The sequence below is a fragment of the Mixophyes fleayi genome, chromosome 6 (genome assembly GCF_038048845.1).
Source record: "Mixophyes fleayi isolate aMixFle1 chromosome 6, aMixFle1.hap1, whole genome shotgun sequence".
NCBI classification, from domain to species: Eukaryota; Metazoa; Chordata; class Amphibia; order Anura; family Limnodynastidae; genus Mixophyes; species Mixophyes fleayi.
The window spans coordinates 120,744,698-120,758,484 of record NC_134407.1 but is presented as its reverse complement, the minus strand read 5'-3'; the positions used below and the strand labels follow the sequence as shown (position 1 = coordinate 120,758,484).

The window sequence follows — 13,787 nt, the reverse complement described above, 5'->3', positions numbered from 1 at the left end:
TTAGACTCAACAAAGACACATTGAGACCGCAACATAGACACCAAATAACTGTGTGCTTCAAAAACAATCATTTCAGTCTATAAACAGAAAGTTTTATTGTTCAATGAGTCTACATTACGCCAACAAATGTAACAATAATTAAATACATTGCACAATGTGTACAATAGAAAAAACACAAGATACACTGGCCTCATCATAACAGGCCAACATACATATCGGCAATCTTCCAGATTCGGGAAGTAACTCCGGTATCAGGAAAGTTTCTAAGCAGGTCCCACTCCCTGCTGCATTTTCCTCATCAACTCCTCATCTTGCATAGAAAGTTCAGTGAGTTTCTTGCCCATACGCTCATGGATATCAAGATATTTGGACACACAGCGGTCAAGACAGACACTCTCCCCTTTAGAAAGCTCTGGCTCCTTGTAGTGAGGAGGAACACACTTTTTGTGACAAGCGCCAGTCATTCTAGGAAAAATAAAGGATAATTATTACACAATTGCAAATAGAAGTTCATTTGTAATGATGAAAACATTTTCACAGATGAATTTAAATCCTTAACAAAATAAAAAGAATATTGCTGTTACAAAACTGCCATGCCTTGCTCTAAATCTATGCAATTACATTATATGATAGTTCAAACTTGATCTACTCATGTCTTTTTTTAACCTTACTAACTATGCAGCAACTGGCCTCTACTATACTATATACAGGGCCGGACTGGCCATCTGGCTCTTCTGGCAAATGGCAGAAGGGCTGATGGCCAGATGGGCCGGTAGCTGGCCAGCCCCATCACTCAGCGCACAGACTGTCATGTCGGAATTCGGCATGATAGTCTGTGCGCTGAGCGATGGGGTCGGTCCTACACTTACTTCCTGGTGTGGCCGCGCGTCCCCTCCTCCTGCCCTCAGCTGAATGGCTCTGCCGATGAGTGTCACATGGGACGTGCACCATGTGATAGGCGCCGTCCCATGTGATAGAAGAGACTACAGAGCGCGCCGCGGAGCGCACAAGGTAAGGGGGGGTGTAGTTTGTGTGACAGGGGATCTCTGGTATGTTTTGTGTGTGTGTGACAGGGTATGTATAGTATGTTTTGTGCGTGTGACAGGGTATGTATAGTATGTTTTGTGCGTGTGACAGGGTATGTATAGTATGTTTTGTGCGTGTGACAGGGTATGTATAGTATGTTTTGTGCGTGTGACAGGGTATGTATAGTATGTTTTGTGCGTGCGACAGGGTATGTATAGTATGTTTTGTGCGTGCGACAGGGTATGTATAGTATGTTTTGTGCGTGCGACAGGGTATGTATAGTATGTTTTGTGCGTGCGACAGGGTATGTATAGTATGTTTTGTGTGTGCGACACGGTATGTATAGTATGTTTTGTGTGTGCGACACGGTATCTATAGTATGTTTTGTGTGTGCGACACGGTATCTATAGTATGTTTTGTGTGTGCGACACGGTATCTATAGTATGTTTTGTGTGTGCGACACGGTATCTATAGTATGTTTTGTGTGTGTGACACGGTATCTATAGTATGTTTTGGGTGTGTGACAGGGTATGACTACTGTATGTGTCTGGGGGCCGGCGTATGACCATAATGTGTGTGTATGTGTGGGGGCCGGTGTATGACTATAATGTGTGTGGGGGCCGGTGTATGACTATAATGTGTGTGGGGGCCGGTGTATGACTATAATGTGTGTGGGGGCCGGTGTATGACTATAATGTGTGTGGGGGCCGGTGTATGACCATAATGTGTGTGGGGGCCAGTGTATGATCATAATGTGTGTGGGGGCCAGTGTATGATCATAATGTGTGTGGGGGCCAGTGTATGACCATAATGTGTGTGGGGGCCAGTGTATGACCATAATGTGTGTGGGGGCCAGTGTATGACCATAATGTGTGTGTGGGGGAGCCGGTGTATGACTATAATGTGTGAGGGGGGAGGGTCTTAATATAATGTGGGAGGTAGGCTATTAATCTAATGGTGAATTGCAGGTAGGGGCTAATTATTGGGTGTTATTTTATTTGTGGGGTGATGGTGGGGCAATTTAATAGTGGGGCCTAACAATTTAAGATGGGGTGATTGGATTATTAATTTAATGCTGGGGTGGTTTAGGAGCTATTAATTGAATGTGGGGCTGTTTGGGGAAAATGAGGTCTATTTATTAAATGTGATTATGAGTTAATGCCTGGGGTGATTTTGGGAAATGGATATATTTTTTAAACGTAAATGCTATTTAATTTCTTGCTGGAGTTGTTTGGAGAGAGGGAAATAGTTTTATTTATTAAATGGGAATACTATTTAATGTCAGGGCTAGTTGGAGGAAAATAGATGTATTTATCAAATGTGAATACAAGTATTTTAATGTTGTGGCTGCATTGAGGCCTAATTTTAAAAGTGGATGCTATATTGATTTAACACCGGGGCTAAATTTCATGTACTAATTTTTTTTTCTCCAAATAGGGCATCCAACATTCCAGGATCCAGACAACTGATATAAAGACACCAGCAGCCACAAGTGGTGACCATGACAAGATAGGTAGGAGAGACCAGGACAGTCTGCCAACTGCTCTGAATTTGGTGGGTGACTATCCCGCTTAGTCAGGATTTGGTCTGACTACAAGAACAGTTGGGAGATATGTCCTGCTTCACACTGTACTGCTTGTTAAGGCAGAACTGCGTGCACCTAACAGTAGTGCACACAGTATTGCCTGTGTATTTGTCAAAAATGTGTCTAATAGCCAAATAACATCATAGAAGCCCTCCTGACTTAAGTGCCCGGGCCCCCACGAGCCTTAATCCAGTTCTGGTCAGCAGGAGGAATCTGTGCTCCCAGTCCAGGGCAGGACACAGACTGCAGAGCAAGCCGAGGAGCTCTAAGTTTCATGAGATTTATTTATCTGGTGAGACAAAGAGCTTCCCTGCTCACTCTACAGGAATGTCAGCAGCATTAGAAGCATAGATAAGTACAGTGGGCTAGGGGTGTCATAATGTGTCTGGGGGGGTGATGTAATGTGGATGGGGAGGGCCTGATAAATGTAATGTTTTAATATAATGTATGTATCAACGCACCATTTTGACCACGCCCCCAACATAATGTAGCTACGCCGCAAATGCGCTGCGGAACGCGGTTTTTCCCCTGCTCATCTACAGAGGTGGGCCTGTGTGCTTTAAATGCCAGGGCTGATTTTTAGTCCCAGTCCGGCCCTGACTATATATCACCCCAGTAATTGTAGCAGAGATTAACTGGCATGTATAACACAGACACTTAGCTCAGTGAGACAGGACAGAGGAAGTCGGATTTGTGCGAGGGATACTTTTAAATGGTGAACATGACAGAAAAAATGTAACATGAGAAATGGATTAGAAATAAAAAAAAGCAGAAAGAAGCAGAGACAGAGAGCGAAAAAGAGAGAGACACAGAGAGCAATTAGACACCGAGAACAACAGGGAAATAAATGGAGTCACCATGAATGTAATTATAAAAATAAGGATGGAGAAAGAGAAAAACAAAGATTAAGACAAAACAGCTACTACAAAAAGTGTGAACACCCAATGCATGTGGAGCCTGGAAAGAGCAGATGCACAAGGGGAAAAGATAGACCACAGAGATAAGTGGAATTTACAGATACATGGTTACAAATTAACTATTCAGGATTCAAAAATTGACAACTGGAATATCAAAGCTACAAACAGTTCAATGTGTTTTTCTTTGTATGCATATTTAACAACATTTATAAGGTGAGATAGCTATAAAAAAAACTGGTTTGTTCAATGCAGCAGGGTCCCATACCTAACGTGACAGGTAACATCTGCATCTTGCACTACAACAGTAGCAATGCTGACTGGATGGTTGCACTTGTCTAAACAGCAGCTATCTTGGATTGGCCTCTGTGCCTTCCTGTGTCACTAATTTTAGGTACAGGTATTCAGCTGAATTGAGCACACAGCTCCCCTGATTGTTTGAAACAAATATGACACAGAGAACATTGTTCAGATTTTACTTTAATATTCTTCTAAACCTTGGTAAATAAAGGCATAAAACAACTAATGCTAAAGTTGACATTCTGAAACATATTTATAAAACTTTTTCTTCATTTTGCCTTTCGCACAAATGTGGAACAATTTTATTTTATTTTAATTTTTTCATCAGAACTGTGAATTCTGCATAATGTCAAAGAGGGTTGTACTCCTAACACAGACTGCAAATAAGCAAGTTGTCATCATATGTCCCCAAAATCTTAAAATACCCATGAATAACACAAATTATAAATTGATAAGATCACTTTCAGGCATGCTTGTAAATCAATAACTATCAGCCAACGGCACTAACAAGCCTACTTTTCATCTGTGTGCTCTGTGTGGAAAAATGCTCCACCACTTTGCAAACCTCTATACTGGCTCCCTGTGTCCTCCAAAATAAAATTAAAATTACTCACCCTTACCTACAAAGCCCTCAGCAACAACACTACCCCTGCATACATCTCAAAAGTCATATCAAAATACTCTCCCTCCCGCCCTCTTAGATCCACCTCTGACCTGCACCTTGTCTTGAGTAACCACTAGTGATGGGAAATCTAGTTCATTTTGAAGATTAGTTCATTCTGATCTAGTTCACACAAAAGATTAGTTCATTTCACTCATTTGACTCAGTAGTTCATTTAGCTCAGTTAGATCACTGGCTCTGGAACACTGCTGAGAGAAGTGATTAGAGACATAGAATTAGTCTATTACACATACTGTAGATGAGTTATAGTCCTGTTAAAATTATCAGATAAGTTTAATATGTCAGATCATTTTTAATATTTTAAAAAGGGCAATCACTTATACAAAAACTAGTAGTGACATGTTGAGCTCTGCAAAGTTAATTACATTTTCATTATTATTTTTTATTTCCATAATATGCAAATGAAAAAGACCCAAATTCAGAGTATTATAAAGTGTCACTTTCTTGCTTTTAAAATTGCGATCAGTGCAATCAGGATATAGGGGAGATGTATCAAACCTTAGGGGAGAATTTTTACAGCTGTAAAAAGACCCAAAATAGGCATCACGTCACTGGGGGCGGGGCCAAAATGGAGCAATTCACGAAGCCCAGCCTCCTACGCCTATACCTCGCTCCAGGAACTCCCAGACGTAACCAACATAATGTTGGCAATTATGACTAATCAGCTTCTGTCATTTATCTAGCAGAGTCTATAAAATGGCAGAAAATGATTAGTTGCTATGGGCAACATTTGCACTTTATCTCTCTTGAAGGTTTAATACATCTCCCCTGTATATATGGTGCAGTAAACAGAACTACAGTATATAACATGCAGCACTCAGCAGTGCAGTGTGTCTTGAGCTGACAGGGAAGAGAATGTTTCCTGTGACTCATGAGCTAAATGATTGAGAGAGTGAAATGAGTCGGAGAGTGAAATGATCTAGATGAACTAATGAACTCCTGAGCGAGGAGAATGACTAATGACTCACAGTCAGTGATCAGCTCCAGAGTCTCACACAATGTCTGAGCACAGCAGTGCCACATTTAGTAGTTTAGAGGTACTGACTCATGAGTATCAAATGAGAGAGCTGAATAGAAACAAAAGAGCCAATGTGAATGAGACAGTGAGGCGGCTGCTGGAGCTGCTCTGCTATATCTCTAACTCCTCCCACTTGTTTTAGTTCCTGGTGAACTAATCTTTGCCAGAGCTGTGAACTAAATGATTTAGTTCACTTTGAAGATTAGTTCATTTGAACTAATCATTTGTGAACTACCCATCACTAGTAACCACCTCTCACTCTTGCCTACAAGACTTCTCCAATGCTGCTTCCCACAAGGAATTCCCTACCACGCTCAACCAGACTTTCCCACAGCCTTTAAATCTTTAGATGCTCTTTGAAAACCCCTCTATTTAGAGGCGATCTTATTCACGATAACACTATTCACACTAATGTACCCAATCCACTCTGAACCACACTTGCTCCTCTTGTTTCAGCTGTACCCTCTTCCACTTAGAATGTAAGCTCTCTAATGACCAGGGTCCTTCATACCCTTTGCTTTCATGTCTACGTTTATTTTGCCTACATTGTATGTCTTGTTTTCCCTACTGAACAGTGCTGCAAAGCACTGCGACGACTTAAAAATCGACGATAATAATAAAATGCTGTGTGCGTCCAATTTCACCACCTACATATGTGATATAATAGTAAATTAGTTCTACTATTTTGTCTGAGAGGCAGGAACAGCCAATGTTTGACCAGCTAAGTGTGAAGAGGGTCCCACTGAACAGATTAATACGAGTAAGGACCCAAGCAGGTATACTCTAAATAGTAGATGTGCAAAACAGTAGATAAGGCATTACAATGAATACAGCAATACTGAAGAAAAACGTTAAATTGACAGCATTTTTCTTACCGATTATACATATCTGCCATCATTTCCACCTCCAGTTCTGCCGCCAACTGCTGGGCTTTTAAAGGATCCATTTGGTCAAAGTTGTGCTCTTTATGTCATGTGGATAAGCACTCCTGTAGAAAGCAAATCAACATAGTCAGATGCGCAGGCACCATCTGCTAAAATGTCTGTACTCAAGACAACCTAGACTTTACAAAGTGTACATATTATAATAAAAAGCATGATATTTACAGTACAGCATTTTTTTTTGTACAAAGTACTACAGTAAATTGTAATGAAATGCAAAGGAATAGTACATTGTAATTTGAACAAATGCACTTATTTTCCCACTAAGCACAAACAGTGGAGCATGCTTGGTCTGAGATTGAAGTACACATTACTATAAAGTTCTGCCTGTCATCGCAATGTTAGCCAACTTCAACCCTTTCATTATTTTTTTTAAAAAAAATATTTCTCCTAAAATACAGCTTGTTTGACTATCATTTTTCTTAGGGACATTAAAGTTGTCTTTACTTTGGAAGTACTCCATGCACATGTCCTTAAGAACAGACATACCATGTCACAAAGCAGGAATATGGCCAGCAAGGTCCCAGATTATAAAATATTCCACCAATAAAGGTGTTGGACCACACCTCAAATGGGATGGAATGTTATATTGAGAGGTTATCCAAAGGTTAATTTAGACTAAGCGTGCATACAGTAAAACTACTAAAACATAAATAAATGTTAATGCAGCTCACAGAATTTGTGTAATCAAAAGCTGGTGCATGCTCACTGTTACAACATAATAATAGTATAGCATTATTACATAGGACAGTGACAAATCCTCTTCCAAGTTGTTTGCATTTAGTGATCCTAATATTTTACTGCACTGTGTGCATTTCATATCATGCACATTTCCAAATAAGCCGTGTGACTTAATAGGGCAAGGCTAATAGTTAAGGACATAAAGATGGATCAGGCGAGCACAATAGTTCATTTAAGTCTTTGGTAGAATACTCACTAACGGACTTAAGAAGTTTAAAAACATTATTGGTATACAATATCAATGAACATCATTTCTCAACTACTATTATTTTGCAGTCATCTAACAGTTGTAGATTCCACAATGTTTAACCAACATATACAAACCCAGAACAGAAAGTTGGTTTGGTAATTACTGCTATTTATAAACCTGTTCTTGCTGTGCCATTTCATTATGTAATTTCTGCTTATCTTTCAAATTGTTTATTCCATGTCTTTTAGCTATGTGACCTTTACTACCAAGAATTGTGTTTCCTGAAAACAATTATGCATTCACTCTTAATTGGAAAAAATAGAACACTGCCCTGACGTCGGTTTAGGGCAGTTAATATGTTGCAATATGTTTGTCTGACTTGACTGCCACACAACCAGATCAATATATTATTTGGCCACAAATGTGTGGCACAAAACTGCATTACATTATTCATGTGTATTGCAGTGCAGATATAAACACTTTCAATTCGAACAAATCCCCCCCCCCCCCATACACTTTGCCCGCTTCTTCCACCATACCTGACCAAATCAGACTGGATATTTCTGAGGTAGATTACAGCACATATGTAACTGCTTAGGTAACATTTTCTGCAATTTCTAAATAAAACCACAAATATTAACTTAAACGTACAAGGCATTAAAGCAGAATTGTTTTTGGTGGTGCCCATATTCATGCAATCCTACTAAACTTCCCATAAATGTCTTATGTAGTATTTAAAGCATTAAAACGCTCACAATGCAGTGTGTATAATGTAGACTTTGCATACTGCGCAGTAACAAATGTGTGTGCGCATCCACAAAGCAATAAATAGGTAGTAAGTCGGCTTAAGGTACATATTTTATAAGGGGCTCGGTAAATAGAAAAAACTTGCTTCTATTTGAACACAAGACTTTAATATTAATAGCGAGAAATCTTACTGGCAGGGACAAAGCATGTGTGCGACTGAAAGGCCATTCATTTTACTAGACCACTATTGAGGTATAGCGATCACACGAGATAGGTAGGTTTTCTTTTATACTAGTTACAGGACTGTCAGACGCCATCAGTTTACAACTGATGGCGTCTGACAGTCCATATAGGCTACAGTAAAAAAAAACAAAAAACCAACAACGTATTTTCATATTTTCAGTCACCAACTGAAGTACACAGGGTCTATATACAGAAGTGCATATTACTGTCTCAAAACAAGATTATTCGGGCAGCTGTGGAACTACAAGTTACATGTCCTACCGGTCATTGTCTGGTAAGACATAATGCGCCCTGTAGTTTAACAAGCACTGCTTTAACCCTACAGAGACAGACATTTGCAATCACTGCACTCACCTACAGAGCCAGTGCCGGAAGCACGTGTATTACATTGACTAGCAGTGACTTCCTCCCCAGGACGATAGAGTCCAAGGGCACGGGTAGTGGAACGCTGTCTGAAACCATAGAGTGCAAGTGATGTCTGAGTTATTCCGAAACACAGATCACAAGCGCCACCTGTGGGGCTCGCTTGGGTACAGCAAGGTAATAAATGTGAAATTGACCTCAGTTGCCCGTTGCCCACGATCTACAATGAGTGTCAGGATTTATTAGTCACACCTGCCCTTCTCATATAAGTGGCATATCATATATGCAGACTGTTTTAAGGGATATAGACACAGGCGCTTGAAATGTGCTCATGGTGGTTTCTGCCCGGTCAATGTAAAGCACTGCTGAAATCTCACTTAATCCCACCAGGTTCATTTTAATATTACTTTCCTCAAATTCAATCTACATTAATTATTTTTCAAACCATACATTGTATGTAGGTTACAGTTTAACCCTAGAGCCTAGGTTCCCAAACTGTGCATCACGGCTCCCAGGGGTGCCGTGGCGCTGTCACAGGGGTGCCGTGGACAGGAAGAAGAAGAAGAAGGAAAAAAAAAACAACTACTTACCAATGCAGCGGCGCCCGGGACCCAGCATCCTCCTCCCTTTTCACTGAATGTGACGTCATCACGCCCAACATATTCACTGAGAAGCGGCAGGAGAGAGGATGCTGGGTCCTGGGCGCTGCAGGATTGGTAAGTTTCTCTTTTTTTTTCTTCCTCCTGTCCACGGCGGGACACAGATAGGGCACAGCGCGAATGCAGAGGGGGCACAGCGCGGATGCAGAGGGGGCACAGCGTGGATGCAGAGGGGGCACAGCGAGGGGGCAGAGGGGGCACAGCACGGATGCAAAGGTGGCACAGCGAGGGGGCAGAGCGCGGATGCAGAGGGCACAGCGCGGATGCAGAGGGGGGCACAGAGTGTGGATGCAGAGGGAGCACAGAGTGTGTGGATGCAGGGGCACAGTGTGAGGTAGCTGTAAATTATTCTTTGACAGAAATATAATTGAAAAAAATATATATAAAAATAAGTATTTCTGTCCTGACCTAAATACTTATTACTTTTTTTTGACTACTGATAAAACGGGACTGATCAGTTATTATTTTGGAGGGGTGCCTTGAAAAAATTATGGAGACTAAGGGTGCCGCGAACTGCAAAAGTTTGGGAACCACTGCCCTAGAGTATTATAATTTTTTTTAGTTTATTGTTATTTTGGAGAGTCTTCTTTCAGTGGTTTAAAAACTTAACATTCAAGAAAAGTTGATTACAGCTCCAAAGTGGGTCTAGGTTTAATGTGTTCTATATTCTGTTTAGTTGTAGCTGGTGAATAAAGAAATGGTTAACATCTATCCATTATTCAGTTGCCACATATTATTATTATTATTATTATCATCATTTATTTGTTGGGCTCCACAAGGTTTCCGCAGCGCCTTACATAGTACAAACAGTAGACCATACAGGGTGAAACATTACAGAACAATAAACACAGAGTACCAATGCTTCAGAAACTCCGGGCAGACATATGGAGTAAATTCGAAGCAGAAGATTTGGTATGGAGACAGGAGGGGAGAGGGTCCCTGCTCATGCGAGCTTACATCCTAAGGGAAGGTGGACAAAAAGGCACGAAAGGGAGGCAGTGATACAAGGGAGAAAAAGGGGAAGGGGAGAGGGAGGAGAACTGCAGAGTAGATGAGGGGTTAAGTGGATGGTTGGAAGGCTTTCAGGAACAGGTGAGTTTTGAGTGCCCGTTTGAAGGAGCATAGATTGGGTGCGAGACGGATGGAGCGAGGGAGGTCATTTCAGTGCAGGGGGCAGCTCGGGAGAAGTCTTGGGATTCTGGAGTGGGAAGAGGTAATTAGAGTGGAGGAGAGGCGACGGTCGTTTTCCGAGCGCAGGGAGCGGGCAGGAGTGTGGATGGTGAGGAGGTTAGAGATGTAGGGGGCAGTAGACTGGGAGAGAGTTTTGTAAGTGGTAGTAAGGAGTTTAAAGAGGATTCTGTAGGGGAAAGGGAGCCAGTGTAAGGCATGGTAGAGAGGGGAGGCAGAGGAGGAGCGGCGTGAGAGAAAGATGAGTCTAGCAGCCGCATTGAGTACAGATCGGAGGGGGGCAAGATGGGAGAGGGGGAGGCCAGTGAGGAGAAGGTTGCAGTAGTCAAGGCGGGAGATGATGAGTGCGTGGATGATAGTTTTGGTGGCGTCTTGTGAGAGGAAGGGTCGGATGCGGGCAATGTTGCGCAGTTGGAAGCGACAGGCTTGAGCAAGGGATTGGATGTGGGGGGTAAAAGAGAGAGAGGAGTCAAGGGTGACACCTAGGCAACGGAGTTGAGTGACAGAGGAGATGGTAGTGTTATTAACAACGATAGAGAGGTTGTGGTGGGAGGGGAGTCTGGAAGGAGGAAAGACAATGAGTTCAGTCTTAGAAATGTTAATTTTGAGAAAGCGTGAGGACATCCAGGAGGAGATGGCAGAGAGGCAGTCAGATACGCGAGAGAGGAGGGTGGGAGAGAGGTCAGGAGAAGAGATGTAGAGTTGAATGTCATCAGCATAAAGGTGATACTGAAGACCAAAGGAGGAGATGAGCGCACCAAGGGAGGAAGTGTAGAGCGAGAAGAGATGGGGGCCGAGAACAGAGCCCTGGGGGACTCCTACTTGGAGGGGGGATGGGGCAGAGGAAGAGCCAGAGGTGGAGACAGAGAAGGTGCAGTTGGCGAGGTAAGAGCAGAACCAGGCATGGACGGAACCATAGAGGCCGAGAGAGAGAAGAGTTTGCAGTAGGAGGGGGTGGTCCACAGTGTCAAAGGCCGCGGAAAGGTCAAGGAGGATAAGTAAGGAGAAGTGCCCTCTGGATTTGGCTGATAGGAGATCATTGGTGACCTTGGCTAGGGCAGTTTCAGTGGAGTGGAGGGGGCCGTACCCAGATTGGAGAGGGTCAAGGAGGTAATTGTCTGAGAGGTATTGGGTGAGACGACAGCAGACTAACCGCTCAAGTAGTTTGGAGGCGTAGGGGAGAAGTGAGATGGGGCGATAGTTGGCGACGGAGGTGGGGTCAAGATTGGGTTTTTTGAGGATAGGAGAAATAAGAGCGTGTTTAAATGAGGAGGGTACTACACCAGAGGAGAATGATAGGTTGAAGAGGTGTGCCAGGTAGGAGCAGGCAGTGGGAGAGAGAGAGCGAAGGAGGTTAGAGGGGATGGGATCAAGAGGACAAGTAGAGGGTGGAGAGGAAAGAATAAGGGAGCGAACTTCTTCGCCTGATGTGGGGCAGAAGGAGCACCAGAGTTGTTTGTTAAAGAGGGGTGGAGCAATGAGGGCAGCGGGAGAGGGGTTGGAGGAGGAGATGTTAAGTCTGATGGCTTAAATTTTGGAAGAGAAAAATGTGGCGAAGTCAAAAGTGGAGAGGGAAAGAGGGACCGGAGGGGGGGGAGAAAGGAGGGAGTTAAAGGTGGCGAAAAGACGGCGGGGATTAGAGGACTGACGGATTTAAAGAAGGTTTGTTTAGCAAGGGAGAGGGCAGAGCAGAATGAGGAGAGGATAAATTTAAAGTGAAGGAAGTCAGCCAGGGAGCGAGATTTCCTCCAGAGACGTTCTGCAGTGCGAGAGCACTTTTTGAGGAAGCGGGTGAGTTTGGAGTGCCATGGTTGGGGGATGAGATGGCGTCGGCGGATGGGAGAGGCAGGGGCGACAGCGTCCAGGGCAGTAGTGAGGGAGTGGTTGTAGAGACAGGACGCCTGGTCGGGGCAGGCCAGGGAGGGAAGGGGAGAAAGGAGAGAATCAAGAGAGGAGGAGAAAGAGATGGTGGCAATCGTTTCCAGGTTGCGTCTGGTGAGGGTGGCTTTGGGCGGGGAAGGAGCAGTGGAGGAGGACAGAGTGAAAGAGAGGAGATGGTGGTCAGAGAGTGGGAAGGGAGAGTTGGAGAAATCAGAGAGATCGCAGAGATGAGAGAAGACAAGGTCGAGGGAGTGACCAAGACAGTGGGTGGGGGAGGAGGTCCACTGGGTGAGGCCCAAGGAGGAGTAGAGGGAGAGAAGTTTGATGGTGGCCGAGTCTGAGCAGTTGTCAATGGGGATGTTAAAGTCACCAAGTATGATGGAGGGAAGGTCAGAGGAAAGGTAGTGGGGGAGCCAGGCAGCAAAGTTATCCAGGAAAAGGGAGGTAGGGCCAGGGGGACGGTAGATGACAGAGACACGGAGGTGGATGGGGGAGAAAAGATGAATGGAGTGAACTTCGAAGGAGGAGAAGGAGAGGGAAGGTAAGGTGGGAATGACCCAAAAAGTACAAGGGGGGACAGGAGGAGGCCCACTCCACCACCTGGACGTTCATCCGGTCTGGTGGAGTGGGTAAAGGAGAGGCCACCATAGGAGAGGGCGGCGGGTGAGGAGGTGTCAGAGGGAGTGAGCCAGGTTTCAGTGATGGTAAGAAGGTTAAGAGAGTTGGATATAAAGAGGTCATGGATGGAGATCAGTTTGTTGCGGATGGACCTTGAGTTCCAGAGGGCACAGGAGAAAGGGAGGGAAGGATGAGGGGAGATGTGGATAAGATTGTCGGGGTTGCTGGAGCGAGGGAGGGGGTGTGAATTGGACCAGTGAAGGGGGCTGGTGGAGAGGTTGATGGAGTGAGGGGGAGAAATGGGATCATGTGAGAAGGACTGGTGGAGGTGGCTCGGGGAGAGGATGGGAATGGGAAAGGAGCGGGGCGGTATGGTGAGAGATGGGGGACAGGAGTGAGAGAGACGAGGCAGCGGAGGCAGGAGGAGAAATTGAGCTAGGTCAAATAAGGGCTGACGGAGCAGAGAAAGACAGTAGGTAGGACTGTAAAGGATTGGGGAACAGAGTGAAACAGACGGGCAGTGGCAAAACAATATGAACGATGCAAAGTGGGGAAGAGCCGGGGCAAAGCAAAGTGGACAATGTAAAGTGGAGGAGAATAATATAACAGTCTGAATAATGAAATGAATCTAAATAACAATCAAATAACGATCTGAATAATGAGGACAATATATGGTGGAGAACAGTAAAAT

General features: G+C 43.9%; 1 protein-coding gene across 2 annotated transcripts; it reads right to left on the bottom strand.

The window, feature by feature from the left end:
• Positions 1-70: 70 nt before the first annotated feature.
• Positions 71-8,844, bottom strand: TIMM10 (translocase of inner mitochondrial membrane 10). Of its 2 annotated transcripts, none has more exons than XM_075217216.1 (3): positions 8,742-8,844; positions 6,401-6,513; positions 71-465 (listed from the first exon to the last, which is right to left on the bottom strand). In XM_075217216.1, the coding sequence occupies exons 2-3, from the start codon at positions 6,469-6,471 to the stop codon at positions 264-266; spliced, it is 273 nt and encodes a 90-aa protein (XP_075073317.1). In that variant the 5' UTR covers positions 6,472-6,513; positions 8,742-8,844; the 3' UTR covers positions 71-263. The 2 variants fall into 2 exon arrangements, with proteins under 2 accessions (XP_075073317.1, XP_075073318.1); XM_075217217.1 differs by lacking the exon at positions 8,742-8,844 and adding an exon at positions 8,649-8,722.
• Positions 8,845-13,787: the final 4,943 nt, after the last annotated feature.

Bases quoted from the DNA above. Each gene is read 5' to 3' on its own strand.
- TIMM10 (XM_075217216.1), bottom strand. From the start codon at position 6,471: ATGGATCCTTTAAAAGCCCAGCAGTTGGCGGCAGAACTGGAGGTGGAA. The intron at 466-6,400 runs GTAAGAAAAATG...TATTTTTCCTAG, and splicing joins ATGGCAGATATGTATAATCG to AATGACTGGCGCTTGTCACA.